This window comes from Strix uralensis, chromosome 5 (genome assembly GCF_047716275.1).
Source record: "Strix uralensis isolate ZFMK-TIS-50842 chromosome 5, bStrUra1, whole genome shotgun sequence".
NCBI classification, from domain to species: domain Eukaryota; kingdom Metazoa; phylum Chordata; class Aves; order Strigiformes; family Strigidae; genus Strix; species Strix uralensis.
Window position 1 is genome coordinate 64,575,154 of NC_133976.1, and position 15,624 is coordinate 64,590,777.

At 50.5% G+C, this 15,624-nt stretch overlaps 1 protein-coding gene across 1 annotated transcript; it reads left to right on the forward strand.

Annotated features, from left to right (window-relative positions):
- The first annotated feature begins 693 nt into the window (after positions 1-693).
- On the forward strand, positions 694-4,776 carry BHLHE41 (basic helix-loop-helix family member e41). Its single transcript, XM_074871354.1, has 5 exons — positions 694-949; positions 1,217-1,280; positions 1,568-1,675; positions 1,894-2,005; positions 2,130-4,776. Exons 1-5 carry the CDS (start codon positions 888-890, stop codon positions 3,122-3,124), a joined length of 1,341 nt encoding a protein of 446 aa, XP_074727455.1. The 5' UTR covers positions 694-887; the 3' UTR covers positions 3,125-4,776.
- Positions 4,777-15,624: the final 10,848 nt, after the last annotated feature.

Below are 15,624 nucleotides of genomic sequence, written 5' to 3' on the forward strand. Positions count from 1 at the left end.
GCAGGCGGACCCGGCTCCCGTCCAAAGGTCGGGCGGGAGAGCCGCCGGGAGCCGCGGCGGCCGGGCGGGCGGGATCACCGGGCAGCGAGAGCTGCGGCACGGCGGCGCCCAGCCGGGAGCGCCCTGGGGCTGCCGCTGCCGCACGTCAAACACGCGTATGCGCGTGTTCGTGCCCACGCGTCGGTAAGTGTATGTAAAACGTCCGGCAAACGTGACTCCCTAGTCAGGGACAGGGGCTCGATGCCGCCGGGCACGTTTTCCACGGGCGAGTCTCCCCCCCCAAAGACAAAATAAACTGTAAAAATAAAATTATCAACATAGTAAGAATAATACTGTCAACATAATGAGAAAATTATAAAAATAATCAAGACACGGCAATAATGGCAATAATTGTGGCAATAACGATTTCGACGACACCAGCAATAGCAGTAACACGGGGGAAGGCCGGTGTCCCGTAGGGCGGTCCCCGGGCCGGCGGCGGCTGGGACCACCCCACACCCCCTCCGCGGCAGCCCGCGGCGGGGGCCCAGCCGCCCCTCCTCGGCCACGCCCCCTGCCCGCCCCCCCCCGGCGCGCGCCGCACGTGAGCCGGGTGCGGGGCTGGCTGGCAGCGCGCGTGCCCCGCGGGCAGGCGCGCGGCGGCGGCGGGCGCAAAGTGGCGGCGCGGCGCGTGCTGCCAGCGTGAGCGCGGGGAGCGGGAGCGGCGGAGGCAGGGTCGGGTGGCGGGGAGGGTGGGGGGGACGAGCTGCTGCACGCTTTCGCCACTGTACGGGAGAGGGGGACGGAGGCTGTATGTGCGCAGCGCCGGCCGCGGATCTCCGAAGACTGATCTCGGCATCCCGCGGGCTCCATCAAAAGCAGCGACGAAACATCAGCCGCTGCCCGACATGGATGAAGGGATCTCCCGCCTGCCGGAGAGGCAGCTGCTGGAGCATAGGGATTTTATAGGGTAAGGCGCCCGGGCAGTAGCGCCGTCTCGTCTCTCTGCGGCGTTTCGTCTTCTGGAGAAAGTGCTGTGGAGCGCGGGCAGCGGAGCCGGCTCACCGGCGGCGCCGGGGCTCGCCTTCCCTCCGCGGCGGGACCCGGGCGAGCCTTCGCCCGGCCCTTTTCAGGCAGCGCGCTCGCCTCCCCGCCCGGCGCTCGGGGTCTGTTGCCCACTCGAGGAGGTGCCAGGGTGGCTCTCTTGCCGATGCTGGATCTTTGTGTTTCTCTCCAGGCTGGACTACCCTTCCCTGTATATGTGTAAACCCAAAAGAGGCGTGAAGAGGGACGAGAGCAAGGTAAGAGTGAGTTTCTGGGGCTGTTCTCGCTTAAGCGCTTAATTGGGGTCCGCTGAATTTTACAGCGCAGCTTCGCTCCCAAGAGCATCCCTCGGGGGGGTGGCGGGCTGCGCTTTTTAACTTCTCCCCCGAATTGCAAGCGGGTTTCCGAGAGAGCCGGCACGGCGGGGAGAGCGGTGCCTTCACGAGAATTTGCGCGGCATGTGGTCGGCATGACATTTGTTTTGGTTTTGATCGTCGTTCCGAGGGACTCTTAACGCTTGGCTTTTCCGGATTTTGCTCATTAGGAAACGTACAAACTGCCACACAGACTGATAGAAAAGAAGAGAAGAGACAGGATTAACGAATGCATTGCCCAGCTGAAGGATTTACTGCCCGAGCATCTCAAACTGACGGTAAGGTGCAGAGGAGCGTTTATGTACATGCAGATGCAGGCGCCGGCAGCCCGCCCGCTTGCGCAGCCCCCGGGACGCCGGACTGCCCGCCGGCTGCCCTGGCCGGAACGCCCCTCGGGGACGAGTTTTCCCGAAGTTACGGAGGCGGCGTTTGGCAGTGGCCAACGCGTGCCGGGAGGTAGCCGAGCGAGCCGCCCCTTTTCCCTTTGCCTTTGCAGACGCTGGGACACCTGGAGAAAGCGGTGGTGCTAGAACTGACTTTGAAACACTTGAAAGCGCTGACAGCCTTAACGGAGCAGCAGCACCAGAAGATCATTGCTTTGCAGAACGGTAAGCGAGCCCCGGGGGGCGCCGCCGCAGGGGCGCACCGGGAGCGGAGCGGGGGAGGCGCGGAGCAGGGCAGCCGACACCGGAGCCGCGGGCAAACGCTGTCCTCCCTCGGTCTCCCCCGCAGGGGAGCGGTCCATGAAGTCTCCCGTGCAGGCCGACCTGGACGCCTTCCACTCGGGCTTTCAGACGTGCGCCAAGGAAGTGCTGCAGTACCTCTCCCGCTTCGAGAGCTGGACCCCCCGCGAACAGCGATGCGCCCAGCTCCTCGGCCATCTGCACTCCATCTCCTCGCAGTTCCTCCCCGGCCCCCAGCTCCTCTCCCCGCCGCCTGGCCCCCTCAGCAAGGGATCTTCCTCCTCCTCCTCCTCCTCCCCGCCCGCCCCGCCCTGCGCGCCGAGCCACAAGCCGGAGGGCCAGGCTAACTGCGTGCCCGTCATCCAGCGGACTCACGCCGCCGAGCTCAGCGCTGAGACCGACACGGACACGGACAGCGGCTACGGCGGGGACGGCGAGGCGCGACCCGAGCGCGGCCCCGCGGCGGCGGCGCTGCCCGCCCTGGCCATCAAGGAGGAGCCGTCGGGGGACGAGGCGCCCCCCCCCGCGCCCAAGCGGCCGAAGCTGGACCGCGGCGGCAGCCCTCTGCCCGGCCCGCCGGGGCTGGCGGCGCGGGGCGCCGAGGCAGCGGCGGCGCTGTTGAGACCCGACGCCGCCCTGCTCGGCTCGCTGATGGCCCTGGGGGCGGGCGGCAGTGGGGCCCCCTTCGGACAGCCGGCGGCGGCCCCCTTCTGCCTGCCCTTCTACTTCATTTCCCCCTCTGCCGCCGCCGCCTACATGCAGCCCTTCCTGGATAAAGGCAGCCTGGAGAAGTATCTCTACCCCGCCGCCCCCATCCCGCTGCTCTACCCGGGCATCCCGGCCCAGGCGGCCGCCGCTGCCGCCGCCTCCTTCCCCTGCCTCTCCTCCGTGCTCGGCCCGGCCGAGAAGGCAGCCGCCGCCGCCGGGCTGCCCCCGGCGCCCCACCTCCCGCACCCTTTCGCTGCCGCCGCCGGGCTGGCCGCCGAGCCCGGCGAGGAGGCCGAGACCGCAGCTGCCGACGAGCCCGGCGCCGAGGGCCCGTGAGCCGCCGCCGGCCGGGACCCGCCCCGCCGGGCTCCCCGCCGTCCTCCCCCCCGGCCGGGCCGCCGCGCCGCGGAGCAGGGAAGGGCCGTCGCGCCGGCACCTGCGGCCCCGGCTTCCTACGGAGGGCAGGGCGGCGCCGGGAGCTGGCGGCTGCGGGGTGCCGGGGCCCGGCCCGGGGGAGCCTCGCGCCCCGCTACTGCGGCGGCTGGACCCGGCGCTTCCCCCGCAGAGGACCGTCAAGGATAAAATTTGCTACTCAGTATTTTTTTAATGTTGGGCTTTATAAATGCATAAATACGTTAAGGGGGAAAAAAAGGAAGGAAATATAGTAAGGGTACTTTTTTTTCTCTATGTAGGGTAACTTAAATGTTGCACCTTATTTGGAATGGGGTTTATACAGTGTCCCTAAGTCCCGCTTAGGAACTTGCACTTGTCCAGAAGACCCAGGTGGGTTCGGGGGGTGAGGCAGGGAAAGGGGGGCAGATCCCGGCACCTGTGTTAGCACTTTACTGAGGACCGGAGTGTGGAGGGGTGCACCCTGAGCCCAAACCAGCAGTGCCTTGAGCACCCGGTTGTGCTGCTGGCTCCAGCGAGTTTGGGGTGTGCAAGGGAAGGAGGATCACACCCATTATGTAACCTTGTGGTTTTTTTTTTTTCCGGCTAAGGTATACAGGTGTGGCAAGTGCATTTGTTCTCATCCTGTCTTTATTTAATTCCGTATGTTCCCAAGAGATTTTTCCCCAAACCTTGCTATATAAAATGAATGTTTCTGCACTGAACTACAAAAAGAACACCCCCCCCCCCCCCCCAAGAAAACACAGAGCAACTCTTCAGCCTGAACCCACTTTTATCCTCAATCCCGAATGACACAAACTGGAGGCCACAGGTTAACACCTCGCTGTGCAATCAGAAATGATTAGACTGGTTGGGGTAAGTTTCCCATACGGGTTCTCCCCTCATCCATGCTCAAACGGCGCGATTTCCCTTTCTGAAGACAAACCCAGACACCAGATAATCACACAGATAAAGCTTTTCTAATAAGGCTTAAACCAAGACCTTGCCTAGATATTTTTAGTTTGTTGCCAAGGTAGCACTGTGAGAAATCTCACTTGAATGTTATGTAAGAGGTGAGACACAACAGCCTGGCGAGGAGCGAGTGAGCGAGCGAGTACCTATCCGGTGTCTGTCAGTCCGTTCGGTGCATCTGCTGCTGCTGTTGCTACTGTTTGCCTCAAACGCTGTGTTTAAACAACGTTAAAAAAAAAATCTTACTAGCCTACAGAGTGGCTGTATGTAAATAGTTGTTAATACATCCAGTTAATGATGTCTGACATGCTATTTTTGTAGGGAGAAAATATGTGTTAATGATATTTTGAGTTAAATATCTTTTGGGAGGATTTGCTGAAAAAGTTGCACTTTTGTTACAATGCTTATGCTTGATACAAGCTTATGCTGTCTTAAATTATTAAAAAAATAAATCCTGTCTGCAAGAAACCAGCTGTTTTAGAACAGTTTAGTATGTGATATATTAGAAATCAATCTTTATATTCAGTATTTTCCAGCAGTCCATGAATTCTATTATCTAAATATTTCCACACTATTTTGTGATTAAAAAAATTCTTACTAAGGAATAAAAACTTTAATACACAAAATGGGTGCATTGAGCTTCAAAATGTATGACTGTGTGATGATAATAATTTAATGCCTTTTCACATTTTTAATATGGGTTTGAATTTGCTTGGTTTCCTTTAACTCACTTTAGCAAACTCTTTTTTAAGATAGGCATGTTTCACAAAGCAAAGTGTAAAGCATGCATGTGGAACATACATGTTTCTTCCTGACATCTACTTTTTTCCTCGTCTTTTTGCAAAATATTAATCTTTAAAATTAACCCTTTACAGCCCTGGTGCTGCATGGGAACTATCTTTGTTTGCAGTGAGCAAGCTTTATGATTTGTGTGACAATCTAACGATGTATCGTAATCTCTGAAGGAATGATGTATGTCCCAGCTTGGAAATCCTCTTAAGAAAACTGAACATTTGCGGGGGGAGAACAGAAGGGGGAAACAGGCAAGTACTTCATAGCATGGGAATGCAGCATGCCAAAGATTTCCACAGATATATTATTTGAGCCGCACATCACCTTTTTCAAAAATTCTTCCAGAGAAATAAAATCAAGAAAACTCAAACAGTAGCCAATGTTTATGTAAGAGAGAAATACAAGGTAAGCGTTTCGTGCTCCCTCTACTGGTTCTTCAATACCAGTGGCTGTACTCGTGGCTATACTGACAGTGAATGAAGTTTGAACGAAAATGTAACAGAAAACTCGAGGAGTCATGTTGATTCCAGCAGTCCTTTAAAATACAGGAGGAAGTATAAATTGAGTGCAAAATAAGTCCTCCTTTTAAACTGTTCAAATGGGATTGTTAAAAAGATTAGATTGTATACATCTTTTCACGTGGAAGCTATAGTAAAATTCTTTCCTATTAAAAAGAGATACAGGAAGGCTATCTGTACAAATACCAGTTGCCACATAGAAGTGCTTTTTCCGTACAGTGATGATGACACACCAAAGGCCGCTATATTGCCTCAGTATAACTGCTGAAGTCAATTATTTGTGGGCTGAAATCAAAGCTTGTCAAAGGTAATGGAAAAACTGCGTCTGACTTCAGTAGTCTTTGGATCCTGTTCTGTGCCTTGCATTATCACAGGAACGGAAGTGAATGAGCTTCAACCCTTCAGCTTGGTAACCTGCTGACCACTTTGACCCACATATGTAAACAGCTGAACACTTGTTACATGGCCAGAGTTACACTGGGACGAACATGCTCATACACTCCAACTCCTCATACTAGGGAGGAAATTGGCCTTACTGAGCGTGAAACCCTTCCTACCGCTTTACTATATGCACAGAAAGGGTGGAGCCACAAGCACTTTCCAAAAAAATCGTATCCCTCATGAACAACTTAGGTAGTTTGAAACCTGAGCGTGGGCCAGGCTTTACATCTTTTCAAAATTCCAGCCTTTGGGAATATGAATCAGTTTAGATTTCATTGGGCTATAAACCTAGATCCTTATAGGGTTTTATCAATTTCAGTAACAGGAAAGGTTATTTTTATTAGCTCTTGAATCAAACGTGCCAAATGACTTCACGCCAACTTGCAGCATAAGTGGAGTCTATTAAATTTTATTACATAAAACATAAAGACAAAATATGTGTGTTCAGGTAATATCAATGCCTAACAAAAGCAAACAGGTGAAAAAAAGGTTTGTAATTGAGGCTGATAATCCACTGCTGCTGGAGACAAAAGGCAAATGACAGGAGGGACCCTAGTGCCAGCTTTACTTATTACATTCCAAGCTTCCTCACATCCTTTTGGAGACTAAATCAAGTTGTATGTTTTATATTTTCTTGAGGTTAAAAAATCATACAGTGGACAAGAGCCTGACAGGTTGAAATACACATTCACCTAATGTGCAAATATGTATTATCAATGCTTGTTATTTCCTACCTACTTTGGATAACAGTCTGATCTATGGACTCTCATCTGCACTTCCCAAGTGCTAACAGTGCAGGACTGGGTGCTACACTTATTGTATACACTTGAGTACATATTCAATTTTCTCATAAATCGTAAGATAGGGGATGTAAGCTGGTAAATGTATTTTCTTAAGCTATAAACTTTGAAAACAGGTCTTATTTATCCAGTATATTATAGTGGCATGAAAGGCTCCATTACAGTGTGTTAAATAAACATAATTAAGATCGTTAAGCCAATGGAAGGTAATATCATGTACCTCCCACTGAAGGTCATGAAAGTTTTATGTTTGGAAGGATTACAGTTATAGAACTCAAACTGACTATCAGCCCTGTTTAAGAAAGGCCTGACCTACCAATTAGACAATGTGAGTCCTTTTCTCGAGCGTAACGGGCTTTGGAGTAGGTCCTAAGTCTATGTTTTGGGGCTTGTTTGTTTGTTTAATTTTCACCTCCAGTCAGGGCAGACTGAATGCCTTTGACATCCAGCAAGCCTGGGGACTGTGTGCAATGTATGTTTCGGCACCAGTAAACTTAGTCTGCTCTCCACCCTGGGTCTCACAACGCATTTCCTTTTCCCTTCAAACATCAGCTCCTGGAGTCATGTGATCTCTGCCTTCTTTGAGAAGTTTCCTGGCTGGTAGTTGCAGAAATGAATGTGCAAATATGACCTCAAAGAAAGCGAGTAACAAAACCGCCAAATTTCCTCTCAGCAAAAAAAAAAAAAAACACTTGGATTTTTTTAGAACTAGTTTCACTCGAGAAAGTCTGAATCTCTATTTATTGTCTCTGGTTATACTGCAGCCTCAGTAGCTCACTGCAAAGCAGCAGAGAGAAGCCAGTGGCTCACCTGCCACTAGCAGTTGCTGTGCAAGTCCTAGACACGTGTGGGCTGGACGTGAGCAAGAGGGAGCTGCCACTGTTGCTTCACTCTCTGCATCCTTCCTGTGGCTACAGCATTTCAGTCTCCAGGGTTGTCAATCTGTCACAAATGCTAAACTTATTGTAGCCTCAATTATGGCAGTGCCGTCAGCTGCACGGCGCTGCCCTGCCCCAGGCCGAGCAGTAGAAGCTGTTCAGCCTCACTGAACTCATGAGGCACCCAGTGACAATGCACCCACTGCTGCTGCCCTTTCCTGGGGTGCAAGCATGCCTCTTCCTGCCTGACACTCTTGCTGTGCCCCAGAGGTGGCAGGTCACCCCTGGGACGGGTGGGAAGATGTGACCTTGTGTTTCAGAAAGTGGGGACTGTGATCCCACGCAGCTCTAGTGGGCCACAGGGGCCAGGGAGAGTTCATTCTCCTGCCTCCATAAAGGCATGTTGTTTTTGTGGTTTTTTACTTTTATATATTTTTAAAGCTTAATCTACCTGTCCTCATTTGTCCTGTTTTAGTTTAAAAGCAGGTGCACTGATTTTTCACTACTCTTTACAGATTTTTTGACCTCAGCTGAGACCTTTTGGGATCAAATTAGAAATGCAGATTTGTTCCTTATTAGAAGCACATCCACATTCCCTTCCCCCTCAGAGTTTTATCACAGTGAGGTGCTTGATCTAACAAACTATATGATACAAACTAGCACAAATATTTGATGAGTGCTTTGGGAATTGGTCCCCTCGATCCTCTGGTATCAGCAGTTCCGTGAGTGCGGACATCTGCTGGGTATTGCTGTCTGCATGATTGCAGCCCTGCAGCCAGAAAAGGGAAGCTACTCCTAATTTCATCTTGGTCGTTTTGCTCTCAGAGCTCAAAGGTGAGTCTAGCTCTCATTCTAAAATACTTTCATCCAGACCAAAACCTGGAGAACCAGTTACCAAAAAAGAAACCTTTGTGGCCAAGTCACTCTCACAACTGAGCGATTTCTAAAGAACAACCTCAGGAAAAGTGCTATGCAAATATGGCACCTTCTTACTCAGCAAAAATTGGCTCCCCAAGTGTGTTCGGAGTAATACCTGCATTAAAGAGCCATCTGAGCTGACAGATACTGAAGTGGATTCTATTCTCACTGTACTTTATCAATGAAATTGCTAAGGCTCCATGTCCTGCAGTTAGTGTCAGGCAGGCACACAGCTTTGCTTACACATAACATGGTTCACAAAGAAGCCTATCTAACATAGGAGCAGCAGTCCATCTGCATGGTCCTAGTTACAGCATTAAGGGCTGCAAGACTTGGTTAGAGCCCAATGAATTGACTTCAGGTTTGGATCCGGGGAGTAGTGACCCTCATTAGTATTTCTGTGGCACAGAGATCACAGCTTCCAGTAAAGATTGTAAGACTGGATCCTAGGTCTCAGCTGCAGGACTGACTTTACTCCTTGGCTGGAATATGAGTATCTCCATCAAAAACAAACGGGAACAATCATAACCCACCGAGGACAGACTCTGTAACAATAAAGCAGCCAGAGATGTAGGAAGAAAAGCTTTTCTTTGCAGCAAGATCTCCAAATGCGTTTGCAAGACCAGCAGAGAAGCAGAATGTCTTTTTTTAATATGCAAGTTGAGCTCTTTTATTCTGCAAGTGACTGAGAGGCTGAAAAGAATGTCCCTCCCAAGGATGAAAAATACGTTATGCCATGCTTGAAAAGAAAGACTGAGCTAGCTAATCTGTGTTTGTGCAGATGGTAGAAGAGGTCAAGCAGCAGTGGCGCTTCTGAGCACATGGCTGGCTGCGCACCTACCTCTGGTTTTAAAAGCCAGCACTTGTACACACGCTGGAGCGCTGCACAGCAATTCTGGGAGACACAGGCACGGAACCGGAGGGGGGAAAGAGGTCATTTAGGTTACTCTGTCGGAGAACCACCTGTATTCCCTTTAGAGTTTCGCACAGGCACCCAGAAGGCTGGCGACAGTTGGTCTGCTGCGCCAGGATGGGGTCAGACCTGCCCGGAGGCGGGACCGCCGCAGAGGAGAGCACCGCGACCGGGGCTGGCTCCGAGCCCCACGGGGCTCCGCGGGACCGCACGGAGAGGCGTCTCAGTCGGTTACCTGGCGACGAAGCCGCTCCGACGCCCTCTCCCCCCGCCCCAGCCCGCCGCAGGCCGAAGCGGGCGGGCGGCCACCCCTCAGGCGGCTGGCGGCCCTCACGCGCGTGCCCACGTGACCCCGCGCACGCTGCCCGGCACGTGCGCGCAGGCCGCGCCGGCACAGGGAAGGGGGGGAAGGGGGGGACGCGCGGGGCGGGGCGGGGCCATGGCGGTCCCCTGGCAACGGTTCAGGACGGCGGACCCGCCCCGCCGTCGGCCGTTGCGCGGGTCGTGCCCCTCCTTGCGGAGCCGCCGCCCGGACGCCGGGGGTGGCCGGCACCGGCGGGGACTGCGGGCCTTACCTCAGGATTCCCGGCCCCGCGGCGGCGGGTGGCGGCTCCTCCGAGAAGCAGCCGCCGCGCTGCTGGCTGGCTGCCCGGGCGCTGTCGGGCGAGGCACTGCCCCGTGTGCGGTGTCTCTCCTCGGCTGACGGCGGCTGCGGACCCCGCTGGCCTCCGCCCGCCCCGGGGCGACAGGGGGCGGCTGCCGGTGCACGTCACCTTGGGGGGAACGTCCTCGGGTTCAGGGCCTACCAGGTCGGGTACAGCTTCACTTGGAACTCCCGGCCGGCAGGCAAGCCTGGTACACCCGTCAATCGGGTTTTGGCAGCCCTGTGTGAGCTATGTGGCTTCACAGTCCTGTGAGGAAACTGAATCTGCCTTTGTCCCCTCAAGCACCCCATGAGCATACGGTGTACGTGTGGTGAAGTGGCACTTGTGGCCTTTGGACCGTGTAGAGCTAATAACCCCAGTAATGACATGGCAGATTAGGGGAGATGGTAAGTTTTAGCACTGCCCAGGGGCAGCATTCAAGGTTTAAACCAAGTTGGATTTGGAGTCCTGTCATTCAAGAGGTTTGCTCAATGCATTTTGAGCAAACAATGCAATGTTACACAGGTATGGACCAATCCTGCTTTCTCATGCAGAAAATAACAAAGACCAAGAGGTTTTCAGTCCTTGAGGGCATCAGCTGGAGGACTAATAAACCATGATCAGGGAACTCCTGATTAGAGGCTTTGATTCTTCTCAAATAGTAATGTTACAGTGAAGGTCTATGGATATAAGTGAAGCATGGTCTATAGGTGAAGGCAAGACCTTTTATTAGCACAGATGATGCCACTGGAAACCGGACTAGCTTTCAAGCACCCCAATCTTTTCATAGCTTTACAAAAGGACTTTAGCACCAGGAGTGCTTAATGCTCTAGCAGAATCTGCTACACATTTTATATACCTGAACATTTTATTTATTTAGGAGCTGCCAGTGCTCCCTCACCCTGCCTGTCACATACCCAGTCCTCCCATGTATGCGTGCTTCTGAGACATACCTCTGAAAGCCCAAGGTTGGCAGGCTGTGAATGGCATCCCATGGACCCTCCTGCTTGGGCTGGGGAAAAGCGTTGATACCAGCCTCAGCAGCTCTTGCTAGGTTGCTTCCTACCACAGCCGAGGGGCCTAGAGCAGTCACCAGTCCTGGCTGCAGCATAATCCTGCTGCCACTCACACAACGCAGTCTGAACACAGGAGCCACCAGGTTCTGCATGAGGGCCACAGCCACCCTGCAGACAGCTGCTCAGGACAGCTGGTGGGACCAGAGGAGAGCCCTGCAAACTAGTTAATAGGATACATCTGTACCCTCTCCATGCTCTGGGCCTCAGATGATTATCACTGCCTTCTACTGGGATCTTGGCCCTGAAGCCTTTCACAGAGGTAGATGTGCAAGTCAGTGTGTTCTTCAGCAGCTGAACTAGATTTGCCACCTTTATTTCAAAACTGGTGGTGGTGGCAGCACTCACAAGGTAGCAGGGGAGGCTGTGGCTGGAGGCACCTGTTGAACAGCACAGAATGATCAGAAGATAACGCAGTCATCTGAGAGGAGAAACCTAGATTCCAGCCCTGCTTTGCAGCATGTTTATGCATTTTATGTTACACACCCATGGGAATAAAAACAGATCTTCACAGGAGCTGGGGTAGGAACTGGCACTCTGGTTTCCTTTTCCCCCAAGTGAAGACCCTAATCAATAGGCTAAAGCTATTTCTCAGTAAGTGACTGCTTAATTATTCTGTGCAAACTAGGATGAGATCCATAAGGGAAACAATACAGACATCTCTGAGAACAGCCTATGGCCCGGCCTTCCCACAGGGAGCGGGAGATGCAGAGGTGAACCTCCCAATCACCTATTCAGTCCCAATTGCCTACTGAGAGAGAAATGTTCTAGTAACCAAACTATCCAATAGCAGGGCTGCCTCTCTTCCAGCTGCAGCTTTTGATGTGAAGAGTGGTGCCCTCTGTTGTTCTAGAGAGAAGCTGCTATGAGTTCGGGGACTGAAAGCATGAATGTGAGGTTTTTTCCAGTACTGCAAACTTTAGAGAACTAGGGGGTTCTGACATACAGACAGTTTGCTGGGTCTGTCATGCTGAATGCACTACAATCGGGACTTTGGGTTCCAGCATGAAGTCAGGAAGGAGACATCTGCAGAGGGGATGTACCAACACAAGTAGGAAAAAACTGTTTAGTAACACACTGCTTAAAAAAATAGAAAAGGTGTGTAGAATAGGCAAGAACTGCTTATTACAGGTACTACTGAGGTAACTGAAGAGTATGAAAATGTGTGTGGGCCGAAGTTAAGTCTGCCTGTGCACCCTTCAACATCTCCTGATATCTGAGAGAGAAGGAGCTCCCATGGCGTAACAAGCTGCCACCATTAGATAATCCTCATGGGCACTACTAGTCCATCTGTAAAGAAAAATGTGTTTGTGTGAGCCTTGGCTGCATGTGTTCCTGCTCCTTGGCACAACAGAAAGAAGCTGTATGTTTGGATTGCAATTTGTTCTACAGAGCGGAGAAATAAGAAAGTAAAGATATATCTGTCCATCTGCAAAACGTGAAGTGGCTTTGCAAAATGCCTAACACAACTGGTCACAGGCCCAATTCCAGCATTGTAAATTACAAGGTAAGTACCGTTATTTAAAATGACCTTTGAGAGTAATCTGTGTGCCATGTCCCAGGAGCTATCTACGGGAAGCATGCTCCCATCAGTGTCCTGCCAGGCCCAGAAGGTATTTCCAAGAGTCCAGCTGTTTGCTGTGATTGCTGAACATGCCGAGTCTGCAATAACTGTCTTTAAAAGTACACAGTAATGTCATGAGGTTGCTTGCGTTTAGTAACCCCATGGCAGTAGATGCAAAGGGGTAGAGGGCAATTCAGTTGCCTGTCACAGTCAGTGAGAAGATACTACATGTCCCTTCCTTTTGTTTTACTCTGAGATCATCTATACCTTCTCCAGGAACAAAGCTGCCTGGTCTGGGATGGCACGCTGGAAGTTTTGGGCATTTTCCCAAAGCATTTTCCCTCGTGAGTACAGTCAAAACATCTGTATTTGTACAAGTCTGTAAAGAGGGGATCTCCCTCCTTTCCCCAGATGTTCCCAATGAGTCTACGTGACAGTGCCTGCCCCCTGGACTGAAAGCACCTCCACGTTATGGGAGAGTCTCAGGCTTCTGGCTGAGCCAGAAGGAACAAAAGGGCAGTTCAAAACCACTGCCTCACAACTGCACGCTGCACAGCTGAGAACAGGAACACTTTTTTTCCTTCTAATCTATGCCTGTTACCAGTACTGCAAGGTAGGTGATGTGGTAGTAAACAGTAGCAGGAACACCACTGTGAAATGCCAACTTTTCTGGATGTATGGTTTCAAACCACTGTAGTTTCTTGGGCAGCTTCAAATCTAAATATAATCACAGTTGGCTCTTTCTAGTTTTGCTGCATGGCTTTCCTAGAAAAACAGGTAACTAGCATACGCTGACAAGAGAAGTGATAAGCCAAGTACAAGTTACCTGAAGAAGAAATCAGAACAGACTCAAATTTTTAGCCCCAAGAACAGCCACCCAAGCCACCCAAGAACAGCTCAGATGGAGTTCCTTTTACTAATACCCCTCAGTTACCTTTTCACCTTCTGGCTTTAATCAGACATGGAGGCAGTGAAATGCAGTAAGCCCACCTCCTGTGCATGATGGAGCATGTGCATTTCTATAGCCAAAATGAGATGGAACAATGCCAGGAAGATTTCCCTTATTCTTAGTTCAGGCTCTAAGAATATTTTACATCTCAAAGGTGAAAAACTGATGGAGGTAACTGGAGTCTTGATAATCTGCACCACAAGAAAACACAAACCTGACATTTTAACATAGAATACCTTGTTATTACCATTGTTAATTTTGACTTCCCCGCTTTGCAGTCCCTGCCGAATAAAATAAATGGATTTAATTCCGCAAGGAGCTGAACTCTTTCTGCATATGCTGAAACTAGCGTACTAAAAGCAATGGATGATGAAAACATTCATTTTGCAGAGCGAAGCTTTAAGTTTAAAACAGACTAATCAGATCTCAAAGGTAAAAGCTTCACTAGTCAAACCTGGTGCAATACTTGCAAAAGGAGAGATTAAAAGTAACTTCTTTTGAAGTGCTTACATTGTTTAGTTTGGAAGGGAGATAAATCCTCTGCTATCAGGAAGAGGTTTAACCTCTGGCTGAAGGGTTAGGGAAAGCTTCCCCTCTGAGTAGGTTATTTTGGTAACTCCAGACCAAGGGTACTGTTTACTATTGAGCTGCCTGTGCCCATTCAGCTCATGCTATAGAGCTAGAGGCTGAATGCTAGGGCAGATGGCCCTCCAGCCTGACTGAACCATTGTTGGACAATTCTGTATGTCTGTGAGATCAGAAAGATGAGAGACCCACATGCAGAAGTAGGTACACAGAGATGAAGGGCATATACTCCTCTGTGAAGGCCCTTCACCTCCCTGGGCCTTAGTTTCCCAAGCTGAGAAAAGGGATAATGATATATAATGACTTGACTACATACACATATATGTGTGTGTGCCTATATAAAAAATGTGTATGTCTGGGATTATTGTTATTCAATGATAGTAACGTAAGAAGATAGCTTAAAATTCCTAAGAAATAAAAACTGTGTTTCAACAACGATCAAAGATATGTCAAACAAGCGATTTCACTGGGTACTTAGGCTTCTCAGGCTACCGAGCCTTGGTTTTGCGGTTGCTCACAGTGCCCAAGAATGTGCTTGTCCTGTGTGACTGCACACCTGGGACAGGCCAAGTCCTTTTTTCCTACTAAAGGAGAGATGAGTTCCTAGAAGTAGGTGCTTCCTGCTGCACAGTTCCTCAGATGACCATGGACAAAGGTAGCAGCAAGAACTTTATTGAGCAGGACATGAGATAAGATACCATGGGACTGATTATTCATTGCCTTGTCAAATGCTGGCAGCTGCACTAATTATTACCTAAATGGGTTCAGGTGGCAACATCTTAAAATGATCTTTAATCTCAGAACTGAGCAGTAAAGTTGAGTCTCTACACTAAGGCATGCTGAAGGGTGCTCATTCTGTGCAGGTCTCCAGAGTAAGTGCACCTGAGGTGTTTGTTAGTTAATTGAATTTATTTGGAGCATGTAGAAAACATTTTGGAATCAAGAAACAACCAAAAAAAGGCACCTTCCTACAATTCTAACTCTTGTGCACTTTATCTCTTCAGCCCCTAATACTGAAGTATGTACAGAAAAACCATGAAATGGCAACCTGTCGTGGTGGATTGTAAGTTGCTTGCACATTGTTAGAACATCATCAGACTTGTGGAAACACTGGAACATTTAGGACCACCAAGCAAATCTCAGCCTGCTCAGTCAATCGTTTCTATCAATTAGGTACAACACACTCCCAAGTAGCACTTGCAAAAGGGATTTAGGCTGCCTCTTGTAATAACATCACTTTGCAAGAAGACTAGAGCAGAAGCTGAAATGAGGTTTTATTCCTTTACTTGCCTTTCCACCTCTTTAGAAAAATAAATCCATTTAAAGCTAAAAAGTAATACACCTTCAGAAACCCCCAGGTTCCCTCAGCACGCCTGCATCTTGCTCTTACTGCAAGGTA

Coding starts and splice junctions, on each gene's coding strand:
- BHLHE41 (XM_074871354.1), top strand. CDS start 888: ATGGATGAAGGGATCTCCCGCCTGCCGGAGAGGCAGCTGCTGGAGCAT. Junction 950..1,216: donor GAGCATAGGGATTTTATAGG/GTAAGGCGCCCG, acceptor GTTTCTCTCCAG/GCTGGACTACCCTTCCCTGT. Junction 1,676..1,893: donor CCGAGCATCTCAAACTGACG/GTAAGGTGCAGA, acceptor TTGCCTTTGCAG/ACGCTGGGACACCTGGAGAA.